This window comes from Zonotrichia leucophrys, chromosome 2 (genome assembly GCF_028769735.1).
Source record: "Zonotrichia leucophrys gambelii isolate GWCS_2022_RI chromosome 2, RI_Zleu_2.0, whole genome shotgun sequence".
Classification (NCBI taxonomy): Eukaryota; Metazoa; Chordata; class Aves; order Passeriformes; family Passerellidae; genus Zonotrichia; species Zonotrichia leucophrys.
This window is the reverse complement of record NC_088171.1, coordinates 72,192,813-72,205,711: the sequence shown is the minus strand read 5'-3', so window position 1 is coordinate 72,205,711 and position 12,899 is coordinate 72,192,813. Positions and strand designations below refer to the sequence as shown.

Here is a 12,899-nt window from a genome sequence, read left to right as displayed (position 1 = left end):
GAATATGTTCTAGATACTTCACTGCCACCAAGCAGTATCAGTCGGGCTAATAAATAGATTTAATTTAGTTCCAGTATTATATTTACGTATATCAGACATACATTCATAATCACACTTGGAATGATCAAAGGAATTTATAAATCCTGGACTCCTACTCCATCATAACTCTATATTTATGCAGAATTAGAGTAATGATACTACATTCACCCCATAACACACTCACCAGAAATCAAGAGAATGTAAGCGAAGTGCTCTGAGTGAGAAGAATTGAACCACCAAGTTGTCCTTTTCTTCCGCTGCACTGAGTCAGTAAGTGGGCTAAATAAAATCTCCATTCTGGTTTTGTCATTTCAGACAACCCCAAACAAAGCAGCCGTGTCCCCGTGTTCATTAAGGTCTTGGATGTAAATGACAATGCTCCGGAGTTTGCCATGTTCTACGAGACCTTCGTCTGCGAAAACGCAAAGGCAGAACAGGTGTGTTGCCTGCTCCAACTGAGAAAATATTCCAAATTAAATGAGTTTTGCTGCTACTCTTGCATTACCTCATCAAGCGGTGTACTTTGCATTGCATCAAACTTAATTGCAAAATTAAACAGTGACTGCACATTATCTGATTTCACTCAGTATTCTTCCAGCTGACACGATGGTATGTTTTTGAATGTTATTTTCTGTACTGCACCTTGTTGCCCCTGATTTATTTTCATTCTTTCATCCTTTGCTTTATCCAGGCACCTCCACTGTCTCCTTCAAAAACAATTTCATGTCTGTAAATGTTACAGGTTGTGTCTGTGATACAACTGTATCCTGCTAGATAGCTCTCGCCTACCACTCCTATTGTGAAGTAGCTCAAAGTTGCAGATGATTTGGAAGATTCAGCCAAACTATTTCTGTGACATGAGATTTGGGTAGATAAACATAAATTCAGCTTGGACTGTCTCACCTTTCATCTCTATTCCTTGTCCCATGCAAAGGTTTCCTACCCATCTGCAGTGGCAATAACCCAAGCCTTCTGGTGAAATCAACATGATTTTCCTGCCAGCTTTCAAAGTCATTATGTCACTCCCTGATGGTATAGGATATAATAGTATGGTGACTCCAAACAGCATCAGCAGCATGTGGATGACTTTTCTTGAGCTCACCATAGCAACATCATCTGCCTTGAAGCAGAATAAAAAAATAAATACAAAAGATTGCTTTTACAGTTTTTTTTAGAGTATGTAAATGAATATAAAGTTCACTGACTTAGGAGATAATTTTGTTCTTATTGTTTCAGCTGATACAAACATTAAGTGCTGTTGATAAAGATGACTCTTACAATGGACATCAGTTTTCATTCTCCTTAGCTCCCGAGGCAGCCAGCAGCTCAAACTTTACACTACAGGACAACAGAGGTGAATTTCTAGGAAGACTTTTCTTTATTATCTTATCCTTGCTTTCAGTCTTCAGATGAAGATTTAATACATGCTTTGTGTTTCCAGACAACACAGCAGGGATTTTCACTCGGAAAACCAGATATAACCGGCATGAAACAAACACCTACTTCCTGCCAGTGGTAATATCAGACAATGATTACCCCATCCAGAGCAGCACTGAAACAGTGACCATTCGAGTGTGTGCTTGTGACCATCGAGGGAAGATGCTGTCCTGTAATGCAGAAGCCTTGATTCATCCTACTGGTCTTAGCACTGGGGCTCTCATTGCCATTCTTCTCTGCATCATTATATTACTTGGTAAGTAGCTCAGGAACATTTTGTTCCTTTCATGGTCATTTTGCATTGCTGTAATTATTATTCCAAGACTAGGACAAAGGAAAAGTAAAGACATCGTCTTATCCTGTACATATGTTACTGTGTTTCTTCTTTTGAGGGCTGCTACAGATGGGGTCCATAGGGCACAACCAATCTAACCTTTCCATTTCTAAACTGAGGAGAAAAAAGTCTCAATGCTTTTTTTCTGTTGGAAAAGGATGCTGAATGATAGGGACTGAGGGACTCTCTCAAGGGCTGCAGGGTCCTCCATTTCAGCCACCATTAGAAAGAGCTTGGACCCTGAGTGTGGAGGATGTGCAGAGGGCTCTGGCTATGGCACTAACAGGTGGTCAACTTTAAATATAAATATAAAAATTAAAATTAAAATAAACATAGATATAGATATATAGATATATAGATATATAGATATATAGATATATAGATATATAGATATATAGATATATAGATATATAGATATATAGATATATAGATATATAGATATATAGATATATAGATATAGATGATATAGATATAGATATAGATATAGATATAGATATAGATATAGATATAGATATAGATATAGATATAGATATAGATATATAAGGACAGTTTGCAACATCTCTCACATACCTGCCAGGTTCCACCCCTCTTGTACTGCAAACAGAGGTAGTTGGTCACTCAGCCATTATCTGTACCTGTTTGTCTGGGGCCAACTGTACAATACAACATAGGCTGTTCTCTGGGAGATTTCATTAGGATCTTAGGAGAAAAGGAGGGAGTCAGACCAATTTTACAGCAGTAGGGTCATGCAGGGGACAGAATGTTTCCTTTGTGATTCTACTTCTTTTTACCATACCCCTATCTTCCTTGGACATGCTTCTCACCACTGCAGAGTCATCCTGATCTTTTCTCTTAACAAAATTTCCTTCTCCAGTAATGAGTCTAAGATGAGGTTGTGGTTCTCAGACTCTAACAATGTAGTCATGGCTTGCTCAAATAAGCTCTATCCCATTTTCAGAAAAGATTCCCACAATAACAATCTGATCTTTAATTCACCATTAAATTCATTTTTCAAAACATGGTATCATTGCCCCTAAGGGCTGAGCTCACTTTGTATTAAGTTCCTTACCAGAAAAAGTAATGTAATGCTGCAGGTAGTCTTGCACTCGTTAGTACAACTGTGCTCATTAATATCAATCTGACATTAAACGATTTCCTGTTTTATGTCAATCGAAAATAATTGATTCTGTGTGCTAAGCAGCACTTTATGTCAATTACTGCTCATGCCACCATGCACCATAAGCAGATTTTCAATTAACTCAGCTATATAATTTTCTATTTTCAGGTTGGTTGCAGGGTTTGAATGTGCAACCACTACTGAGTGAAAAACAATACTCTGGGCAGACCTGAACCACAACTCAAAGTTTAGCAGCAACAAAAAGGGCCTGTAAATTGCTAGGTTTATATGCAATTTGAGTAGGTTTATAATCTTGTCAGGAGGTTTCAGATACTGCTGAACACAGACATGCAAATAAAGGCGATGTACTTCAACATGTAGCTTATGATGGGGTCATTTCCCTGCAAGTTCAGCACAAAGCAGTAAAATCCACTTATCAGACATGTGATGCATTTATCAAAGTCTCATCCTTGCATGTTCTGTGTAACACTGCTTTTGTAATGTGATACTTCAGGAACTCTTTGATGTAAAATCTATCATTCCTGTGCTTTCTCAGACCATTCGACCAGTCACTCTTCCAGAAGCCCAATCCAAACTGATATTGTGTTTTTCAAGTTCCCAAAATGTTCTCCAGATACCTCTCTTCTTTCATACACACCTTTCACCAGTCCCTCCACACAGTGCCATGGCTTTTTGCTCTTGAAGAAGACAATCATCTCTCACTGCATTTTTGCACAGCAGCACAAAGAAGCACCACTCAAACTAGGACCCTTCTCTGACACCATAAGTAAATTCTCATCATTAGGCTGAGGTCCTAATGCAATCTAAACCACCTCTCCTAATCCTTCAACGTCACCATCCATTTCCTTCAACTCATATTTGCAGATGTTCTTCCTTATTCACAGTATTCCTGTGATAAAACACAGCATTTTCCTACATTATCCTGTATTTATGGTGACCTTCTGCAGTCAATCTACAAGATGCTCGGGCAAACTTACAGACAGTATTTTGCTATAAGCAATCCTGCAGGGGAACTCATTATTAAAAAACCAAGCAATCACATAAAGCAAAGTAAAAAAACCCAGACCAAAAAAACCCCACCAAAAATCCAACCAAAACAAACAAACAAAAAGAAACAAAAAACAACCACTTTCCCTGACCAAAAGAAAAAACTCTCCAGAATTTTTCTGTCAAAGGAAATTAAGAATTATAAGGTTCAATGGAAGAAAGTTTTGGGCTGGGGACACCCTTAGTCCATGATGTTGGCCTTAAAAGGTTACAACTGAGGAAAGGACTGAAAAAAATAAATATTTAACAGTTACTCTGCTTGACTCACACACCATTTTAGAAGCAAAGCTGACATGAAGGATCATTGTGATCCACCTTATCATCTCACATCAATGAGTTTAGGCATTTCTGCTTTGCTTTGCTATGAAAAAACTGAGACAGCAAGATGTGTCCTTCCTTGGAGTTTGCACAGCAGAGCTGAAGTGCTGGGCACTGCAGACCTCAGACTACCAAAGCAACACTGACAGCAGAAATACATCCCTGCTCCTTGCTACTGTTCATTTGTCAATATTCAGCCATTTACATCTTAATGTAGAATCCAGCTAAGAAATCTGAAACTAGCTACTGCAGGAAAGTGTTGAACATAGCCCTTTCCATGCTCTGTGTCCACTTCTCTGTCACTACTGAAAACCATTATTGAATAAAACCATTTAAATTTGCATCAGGATCATGGAAATAATTCCTTCCCTCCAAATAAATGAAAAATATGTGTATGCAAACACACACTTTAAAATGAAGGGCATAAAATATCTTCTAGAAATCTGCCTTTGTCAGATTAAAAAATACTTTTATCATATCTCATCAGTCCATTATTTATTTTGTATACTTTTCAAGGTGATGTACACTGTAAAAACATTCCAGGGAAGTTATTAAAACTCAGACTTTGTGCTGGCTGAAAATCTGTTCCATATTCCAAGCTTTTTTCCCAGAGGAGCATGGATTTACTTATCTTGAAATTCTGCTTTGCTAACATCAGATGATGTCCATTGCAGAAGTTGTATATTGTCCAAGGGGTTCAACATAAATAACATCTGATGCTACTTATTTTGGAGAAAGTGTTTACTCTTTCCCAGCTATCATGAAACTAGTTCTGTTCTCAAGGTGACAAAATTAGGATATGGCTTTGGGTAACAAAGTGCCTACCAGCAAAAAGACACTCTGCTTGGCTTCCTACAAGCTTGAGATTTCCTTTCTTCTGTGCATCCATGCAATTTCATCTCCCAAGGAGCTCACAGGCAGAGCAAGCACAGCTTGAAAATCTGATGTGCACATTTTCAGTTTTTCAAAACATCTTCTCAAACTTCAAGCTCAAGCAGAGGCACAGCATTTCTTCTGGGCTTTAATGGAGTTGGGGATTAACCTTCTTTCCCTTTCTCTTTTGCTGTTGTTTTTGTTTGCAGTTACTGTGGTGCTGTTTGCAGCACTGAGACGGCAGTGGAAAAAAGAGCCTTTGATAATTTCCAAAGAAGACATCAGAGACAACATTGTCAGTTATAATGATGAAGGTGGCGGAGAGGAAGACACCCAGGCGTTTGATATTGGCACGCTGAGGAATCCCGAAGCCATAGATGATAATAAATTACGCAGAGACATTGTGCCAGAAACACTTTTTCTGCCGCGGCGGACTGCAGCGGCGCGAGATAACACGGATGTCAGAGATTTCATTAACCAAAGGTTAAAGGAAAATGATACAGATCCAACAGCACCCCCGTATGACTCATTAGCAACCTACGCGTACGAAGGTAATGGTTCTGTGGCCGAGTCCCTCAGCTCCTTGGAGTCGGTGACTACGGACGGAGATCAGGACTACGATTACCTCAGTGACTGGGGACCTCGGTTTAAAAAGCTGGCAGATATGTATGGCTCAATGGACAGTGACAAAGACTCTTAATATGTTGTCTTTCTTTTTTCTCTCTTCTTTTTTTGTTCCTCATTCCCAGAAACAGCATTGGGATATGTGAAGTGGCTATTTCTTTCTGTTTCTCCACAGCTGTTTGAAAGGGTTCTCTATTCTACCCATTTGAATTGTCTAATGACTGCAGTCTGTGTGGGTTAGCCATCAGTAAACTTTCTCTAGTATCCTTTTATGAGCTTCCAAGAGGCAAAATTCTTATTTTTTAAATGCATCCAGTTTACCAAGCCAATCTTACAGGCACAGCAGTAGTGAAGGGAAAAAAAAGATCAGATGGGGAGCAATATTTTTACTTGTTCTGCTTATATTGTAAATTGGAGTATATTACTGTTTAAGCTCACTTGCTTTTTACTTGTATTCAGACTATTCAGCTCAGACGACTGCTCTGTCAATTGTGTATTGCACATCTCAATGTAATGAGGTACCCTAGTTTACCCTATGTATTATAGTCAAAAGTAGTGGTGATGGAATGAAGGTTTATTATACAAGTAGAGTAAGCTGAGAAAAGAACATCAAGCACGCATTTTACTCATGAGGAGGGTAGAGAGGCTTAATGGTCATTTAAACCTGAGTGTTTCTCTAGAACTCACCATTTCCCCATTGCACTGAATCATACTAACACACACATATATATAGTTCATTGACTGCTCTGTATATATTCTTTGGACCTAGCCTTGCTGGAGAGATGTGTGTGTGTGTGCACGTGTGTGTGGTCAGTAGCCCCAGTATATAATTCTTAGATGGTTTCCTCATTCTAAGCCAGGCTTGCTTTGTGATACAGGGAAGTCATCCAATCCAGCTCCAGATTAGGTTATGACTTGGAGGAAGGAACAGATCATAACTGGGCTTTTGCTTGCACTTCCTCAGTCAGCCTCCACCTGCACATCAGTTCAGTGATGGCCAATGTCCTGGGGACGTTGTAGTCAGGATGTTCACACCCAGCTACTCCTGCCTGTTCTCATGTGCAGGTGGGGAGGAGTGACCTCAAGCTGACTGCAACCCTCTGGGGCAAAAGGAGCAACTGCAGAGGGGGAAAGTGCTTTTTTTTTTTGTCCTGACCTTCTCTGCCTGGATGTCCGGGCTGGATTCCTGACTGACTGTCTGCCCAGTTTTGCTATCTGTCAAATGGGGAAATAATGCCTACCTCATCAGGATGTTGCAAGAACTATGTAAGACTATGTTAGAAATTCCTCTGAAAATGTTAGAAATTTCGTCTGGCATTCTGCCAGAGGAAATAACTTTTCAAGCTTTTGGGTAGTTGTTTCTTTTTTATTTTTTTCCAGACTCAAGCCCTGAACAAACAAATAATGGTCATTCCAGTGGCCTCAAAGGGAGGTTTATAATTATAACTCATTTTTTTAAAATAAACTACTCAGTAAGGGTTGATAAAGACTTCAATGGAAGGTAAAATTTTAACCACAGTTTTCTCTGTGTGTGTTTATCTGGTTTGCCAAGCTAAGTAATTTTTGTCCGGGTGTGGAGTGGGGGAAGTTGCCATAATCTTGGGCCAAAACAGTTTTGTTTATAGCTTGCACACCACTCAGTATTTCAGCTGATTTTTCAAACAGGTAATGGCTGCTCTTCAAACCCAGGCATCTAGGAGAGGCTCTCTGGAGAAAACCCTAAGGGTCTGCCATGGGCATATCCCATTCCAGGAGTTAAACGCCACCCTGTGTCCCAAAGTAGGGAACCAGCCCATAGCACTGTGCCAAGGAAAGAAGGAATTCCTATTTTTAAAATACCTCATCTGTAACTATTCTAATTTATTTCTTGAAACAGTATTTAATACCAGAAATACAAGAATGGATCTAATTTCCTGCTCCCCCAAATTTTAAGTGAATCATTTTGAAAATTAAACAGTTACAATTTACCCCAGAAATAAAGAGAGATGAGAAAAAAGTTAATAAACAGAAAACTAAGGGCAAATAAAAGTTAATCCCTGGAATTCATTATTCCTTGAGAGTTAAAGAGAGCAGTAAGAGCCCCAAGTATAAGACTTTTACAACCACAAAACCAGAATTTTTTTTTTTGTGGACCGGCTCAGAGTGAAGAGGATGAGCCAGCCATGCTTTTTAGATGCTTTCCTAGCTGGGCAGGAAAGGACTCATTGAGCACTGCACACCTGCAGGTGTAGGGCACAGCAGATAGTGGCTGGCAGATGCCCAGCACTATAGATTGGATGCTTTCAGAGCAGATGGGCCCAGAGTTTCCAAGGGTCCAGAGCCCTAGGCTTCCCTGGTGGACACCTCTCTGAGTGTTTAAGTCCAACACAATATGGTTCCCTACTCCATCACTTGGTGGGATGCTGAGCTGCTGCACCCATCATGATGGCAATGGTATGGCTAGAGCCTTATTATGTCCTCTTCAGGGCCCCTAAGTAATTTAAGATGCTACAAGCCTAGCTCTTCATGACTTCCTTGAAATTGGAACTTCTAGGAAGCAATCTGTCTGAAAGCTGGCTCTGGCAGACAGGAGAGACCTCATGGATTTCAGACATGTGGAGGAGCAGCAGATGCTCAGCACCACCTGCCCCAGGTCCCTCACCTTGGGCTGCTCCCCTCACACAGTGTCAGCGGGGCCTGCACATCCCTCCAGGGGCTCTCCCCAGTGGCTTCCTAACACATCCCTCTCTCTCTCTTCACTCTGGGGTTGCCTCCAGCAAATATCCCCAAGCTCAGAATCCAGCTGGATGCCCAAAGCTAGCCAGTGAACTGTCCCTTCCCTTCCTTAAGCCTCAAGGAAGCAGACTGGTGTGTGGAGGGGATGGCAGAGCTGGCTGTGATGTGTTCAGCCCTGCCAGCCACCTCCAGCTCTCTGGGAAGAGGGAGTTGGTGGCGCTTGGCTGAAGACAGCCCTGGTGCCCTGAAAGGACTGGGCCCCTCTGCAAGTCAGCAGCCTGCATTAGTCACTTCTTGGGTGGGATAATGAGACAGCAGGACCAGTGAACTCCTTGTAACTATTTTCCTATGTTTGTACAGTGATTTAGTGATGGTTAGTAGCAGTCCAAGCGCAAGTTTTAGGTTGGTTTGTTTTTTTTTTTTCCCTTTTAATTCAAAGCTGGTTTTATCTTGTCCATTGAGTGACACAGTAAATAATAGAGAGTGGCTACTCGTGCCTGTTATGTAAATATATTATATATATAAAATTATGTTATGTCACCACAAATATGGTGCCTGAATAGCAAATGCATTCTTCTAAGAAAATTTGAGGCAAACTTGCATCCAAATTATTATTTATGCATCTAGGTTTTAAGGTCTATTTTTTTTCCTGCAAATTAAACAGATTTAGCATCTCTCACACAGCAAAGAGAGTTCAGTTCTTTCTTTTCTTCTTGCTTGGCAGTACCACAAAGTGCAATTTATAAAATCAGTACTGCATTCTAAATATTGAAAGTGCCATATTGCAGTGAATACAAACTTTACAGTAGTATTTCTTTGCACTTTGTTGCATGGTGGCGTGCTAGATAATAGAAATGAGTATTTAACAATGCTTTCACACAGTGCTACAATTGTCATTTGTAGATAACCAGTTGTTGGACTATGGGCTATGAAGTGGCTTTCAAGGCTGTTTTAAGCCTGTTCTTCTTACAACCACACCTACTTCATAAGAAGAAATATTATTAGGCAGTTTAGCTAAGTCAGGTAGAGAGATAAAAATGCAGTTGGCTTTTAATTTGGGAAAGCATCTGACCTAACAATAGGAAACATATTAAAAGATGCCAAGGAATTCAGTGGAGTCAACATGAAACAGCAACCTGGTAGACTATGCCAGCCATGCTACTGCAGAACAATAACATCTCTACACTTGAAATGGAATAAGGTCTCTACAGTAACTATTTCATCTCAGCTCCCAAGAGAGTCACTTTACCCTAGAAAACTGGTGGTGAGTTGTTTTTGTGTTGTGTTTGCTGGGGTGGTTTTTACCCCAGGAGAACTACTTCAGGTTAAACCCAATTCTATCCCACAGCAGCAGAGTGTAGGGAGACACGGCAGCCCGTGCCTCCAGTGCAGCTGTTTCAGGACATCTCTCTGTGCTTGGAAGGGAGCTGAGGCAAAGACTTTCAGAGTGCTCTGCACAAGACTCTACCAGCAGTATCATAGGTCTGAGATGTGTTCCCAAACCTGACAGAGATGGAATTGTGTCTAACCATGAGAAAACCAAATTGTCTGTATTTTTCAATTATATCTGTTAAAAATCTGCTGGAAAAGATAGGTAGTAGAAGAATATGTCACCTGTACCAACAGAAATGTTTTCTAAATTTTTCCTAAGAAACATATTTGTCTGGTCTTGCTTCAGGTGTTTCTTTACTGTTAAATGTGAATGGAAGAGGCAACTTTCAAATAATCCACTTTAGGAAGTAGTAGTCTACATTACAAGTTACAGCTTTTCCATTTCTCTGTTATGAAAACAACAAAAAAACCCCTAAAAAACCGAGAGAATGAATATCTGCAGTACCATAAACCCCAGAACATAGAGAAGTATAGCAGAGAGAAATGGCTTTAAAACTGCATGTCTACACATGTACAGTTTGAAAACCAGAATTATGCATTTTGAGCAGGACCAGCAGTGGACTTCTAACACTTTCAGGTTTCCTGGCACACCAGAGAGGGATCTTTGTGGATAGGGAGAAAGACATCTCTTTTGCACCAAGCAATGTAAATCCAGGCTGTTTCCATCCAGGTTGTAGATCTCTTGGAAACAAAGGCACATGTTAAATTTCTGCAACAGAACTATCTTCATGGCCTTCTGCAGGGTGATTCCTGACAGTGGTTTTGAGCAGGTAACTCTCTGCAAGCACCACTGTGTTAGTTCTACCTGCCATCATCTGTTAGAAAGATCTCCCCACGTTTCCTTTGGCTATGAGAAGCATTGAAGTGTTTCAGAAGACCACTGTCCCAAATGAATGCTGCCATCCCCTGCCCATTTGCATTTCAATTAACTCTGCAGTCTGAGCTGCCTCATCAAATGAGAGCTGACAAAGTAACAGTCATTATGCTGCTTCCAGTGAGTATGAAGTGTCATAAGCTGTGAAATACAGGATTTTTCCAACCCATCTGCACCTCTGAAACAGCAGCCTCATCCAATAAATGTCAAATCCACAATATTTTTTGCTTTCAGTTCAGTCTTTAGAAAGAGCTCTTTTCTCAGAGATTGTTTCTGTACTTAAAGAGGAACAAAAACATATTTAATGTCCACAGATTCATGTGTTGCTCCAGAAGGAGAGAAAAACACAGAACTCCAACACAATGCTTCAATACCAGTCTCTGCCCTCAGCAGTTTTATTTAAGCCAGCTGAAACAATCTTGATCCTGCCCATCATTTTGCAATATTACACTTTTGAGCCCAGACTTGTGTTTGTCATACACTAAAACAGTTTCCTGAAGAGTTCATAAAATTCAGCGGTAGGTATCCCAGAGCTGTGGCTGGGGTTGTAGGAAGTACAAGTGTCAGAGAACTGAGCATTTTGGGAAGAAGAGCAGGAGGTGGATTGCATGGGGGGTGAGGGGAGGTAGTCAGTCATATGCAAGGCAGGCCCATGGCACTCAAAAGCCACAAAGCTATCATCTTGTGTGTAAAGTTACTGGATCTCAAAGGCGTTTTTACAGAACCTGCCCTTATCCTTTTTTCTTCATGTATCTTTGGCTTTCTTCAAAAATAAATTTTAAAAGAAAAAAAAAAAGGAAAAATAAAAAGGAGCTGCTATGTTTAAATTTCTCCTACCACAAAGTCGATTTGACAAATAAGGCATTAGTCCAGCATATAGAGAAATCCTTTCCATTCCCATGGGCTTTTGACTTTTCCTATGAGACTGCACTATTTATGTAAATATACTTGGAGACACTTTCTATAAGCTTTTAGTTTTCTATGATCTATTACTTTAGTGTTTATTAAAGATAAAAACTTATAGAACTATTAAGCATTCAGGTGAACACAACAAAGGAAAAGCATTGCAAACACAAAATCGTTCTGGATTTTGACACATAAAAAACTTCAGAATCACTGTACTGTTTTAATTCTGTGACTACTTTCATTGCTTTGAAAAAATTAAACTTTAAAGAAAGGCCTTATAATAAATGCTATGTGCATCTTAACTGTGTTACTGAGCGAAATCAATCTGGCAAACTCCTATTGCGATTTGTGATTTTTTTTAAACCCTTTAAAATAAATGCTTTTTGGTATTGATTTTTTTTAATTAAAAATACTTCCAAGCATAAATTGAAAATTATGCCTACACCTGGGAAGCTTTACTTGCTGGCATGCTCCAGCCACACAGTCTCTCATGATGTCATCCCCTGGTTGTGCCAAGGGAGCCTCAGCATTGGATGGATCTGTCGTTGCTCAGCAGAGGGCAATGAGACTTTTGTGGGTGACAATTTTGTCACCCAAGAGGTTTGCACCTAGAACTTCCCTGTGTTGCAGAGGGACCCATGCTGGAATGATTATCTCTTCTGCAGCGTGGATGGGCAATTTGTTTTTGTCAGATGGAAAGTGTGCACTCTCTCCCTTATATTTCCTGTTCACTGTACTGGCTTCTTTTTTTGGGGTTGGGGAGGGCAGGGGGAGATGAAATTTAAGGATTTGATGAGAAACCAATTTGAACAACAATTTCTCACAGACAGAGTGAATTTGCCTTTTTGCAAATTGATTTTTGTAACAAGTTATTTATATGATATTACTTAATAAATTGTTTTTTCTAACTTGTTTTTTTTTTCTAATTTTCTCAATCTATGTTATGTATTTACAACACTGTCATAAAGATAAACCTTTGAAAAGATTCTCCAATCACTTTAAGACAAAGGGCGAAATTGACTCAGTCTTTGAAATTCCATTCTTAAGTGTCTGGTGTGCGCCATGCTATAAAAGCAGTAGGATCACTATTCTGTGATCATTGAGGCCTCCCAAGAGTGGTGTAATTCCAGAAGGAATCATCCACAAGGAGGATATTAGCCTGTGATCACAATCCTAATTTTGACTAGCCAAGGTTCCCCAGG

General features: G+C 39.9%; 1 protein-coding gene across 2 annotated transcripts in view; it reads left to right on the top strand.

Moving 5' to 3' along the window:
* Nucleotides 1–12,525, top strand: part of LOC135444182 (cadherin-6) — a 102,752-nt gene extending 90,227 nt beyond the window's left edge. For both annotated transcript variants that reach the window (XM_064705446.1, XM_064705447.1), the window contains exons 9-12: nucleotides 355–476; nucleotides 1,276–1,393; nucleotides 1,481–1,732; nucleotides 5,396–12,525. In XM_064705446.1, the coding sequence (XP_064561516.1) occupies nucleotides 355–476; nucleotides 1,276–1,393; nucleotides 1,481–1,732; nucleotides 5,396–5,886 (983 nt within the window). In that variant the 3' untranslated portion in view covers nucleotides 5,887–12,525. The remainder of the gene's footprint in view (nucleotides 1–354; nucleotides 477–1,275; nucleotides 1,394–1,480; nucleotides 1,733–5,395) is intronic.
* The last annotated feature ends 374 nt before the right edge of the window (nucleotides 12,526–12,899 follow it).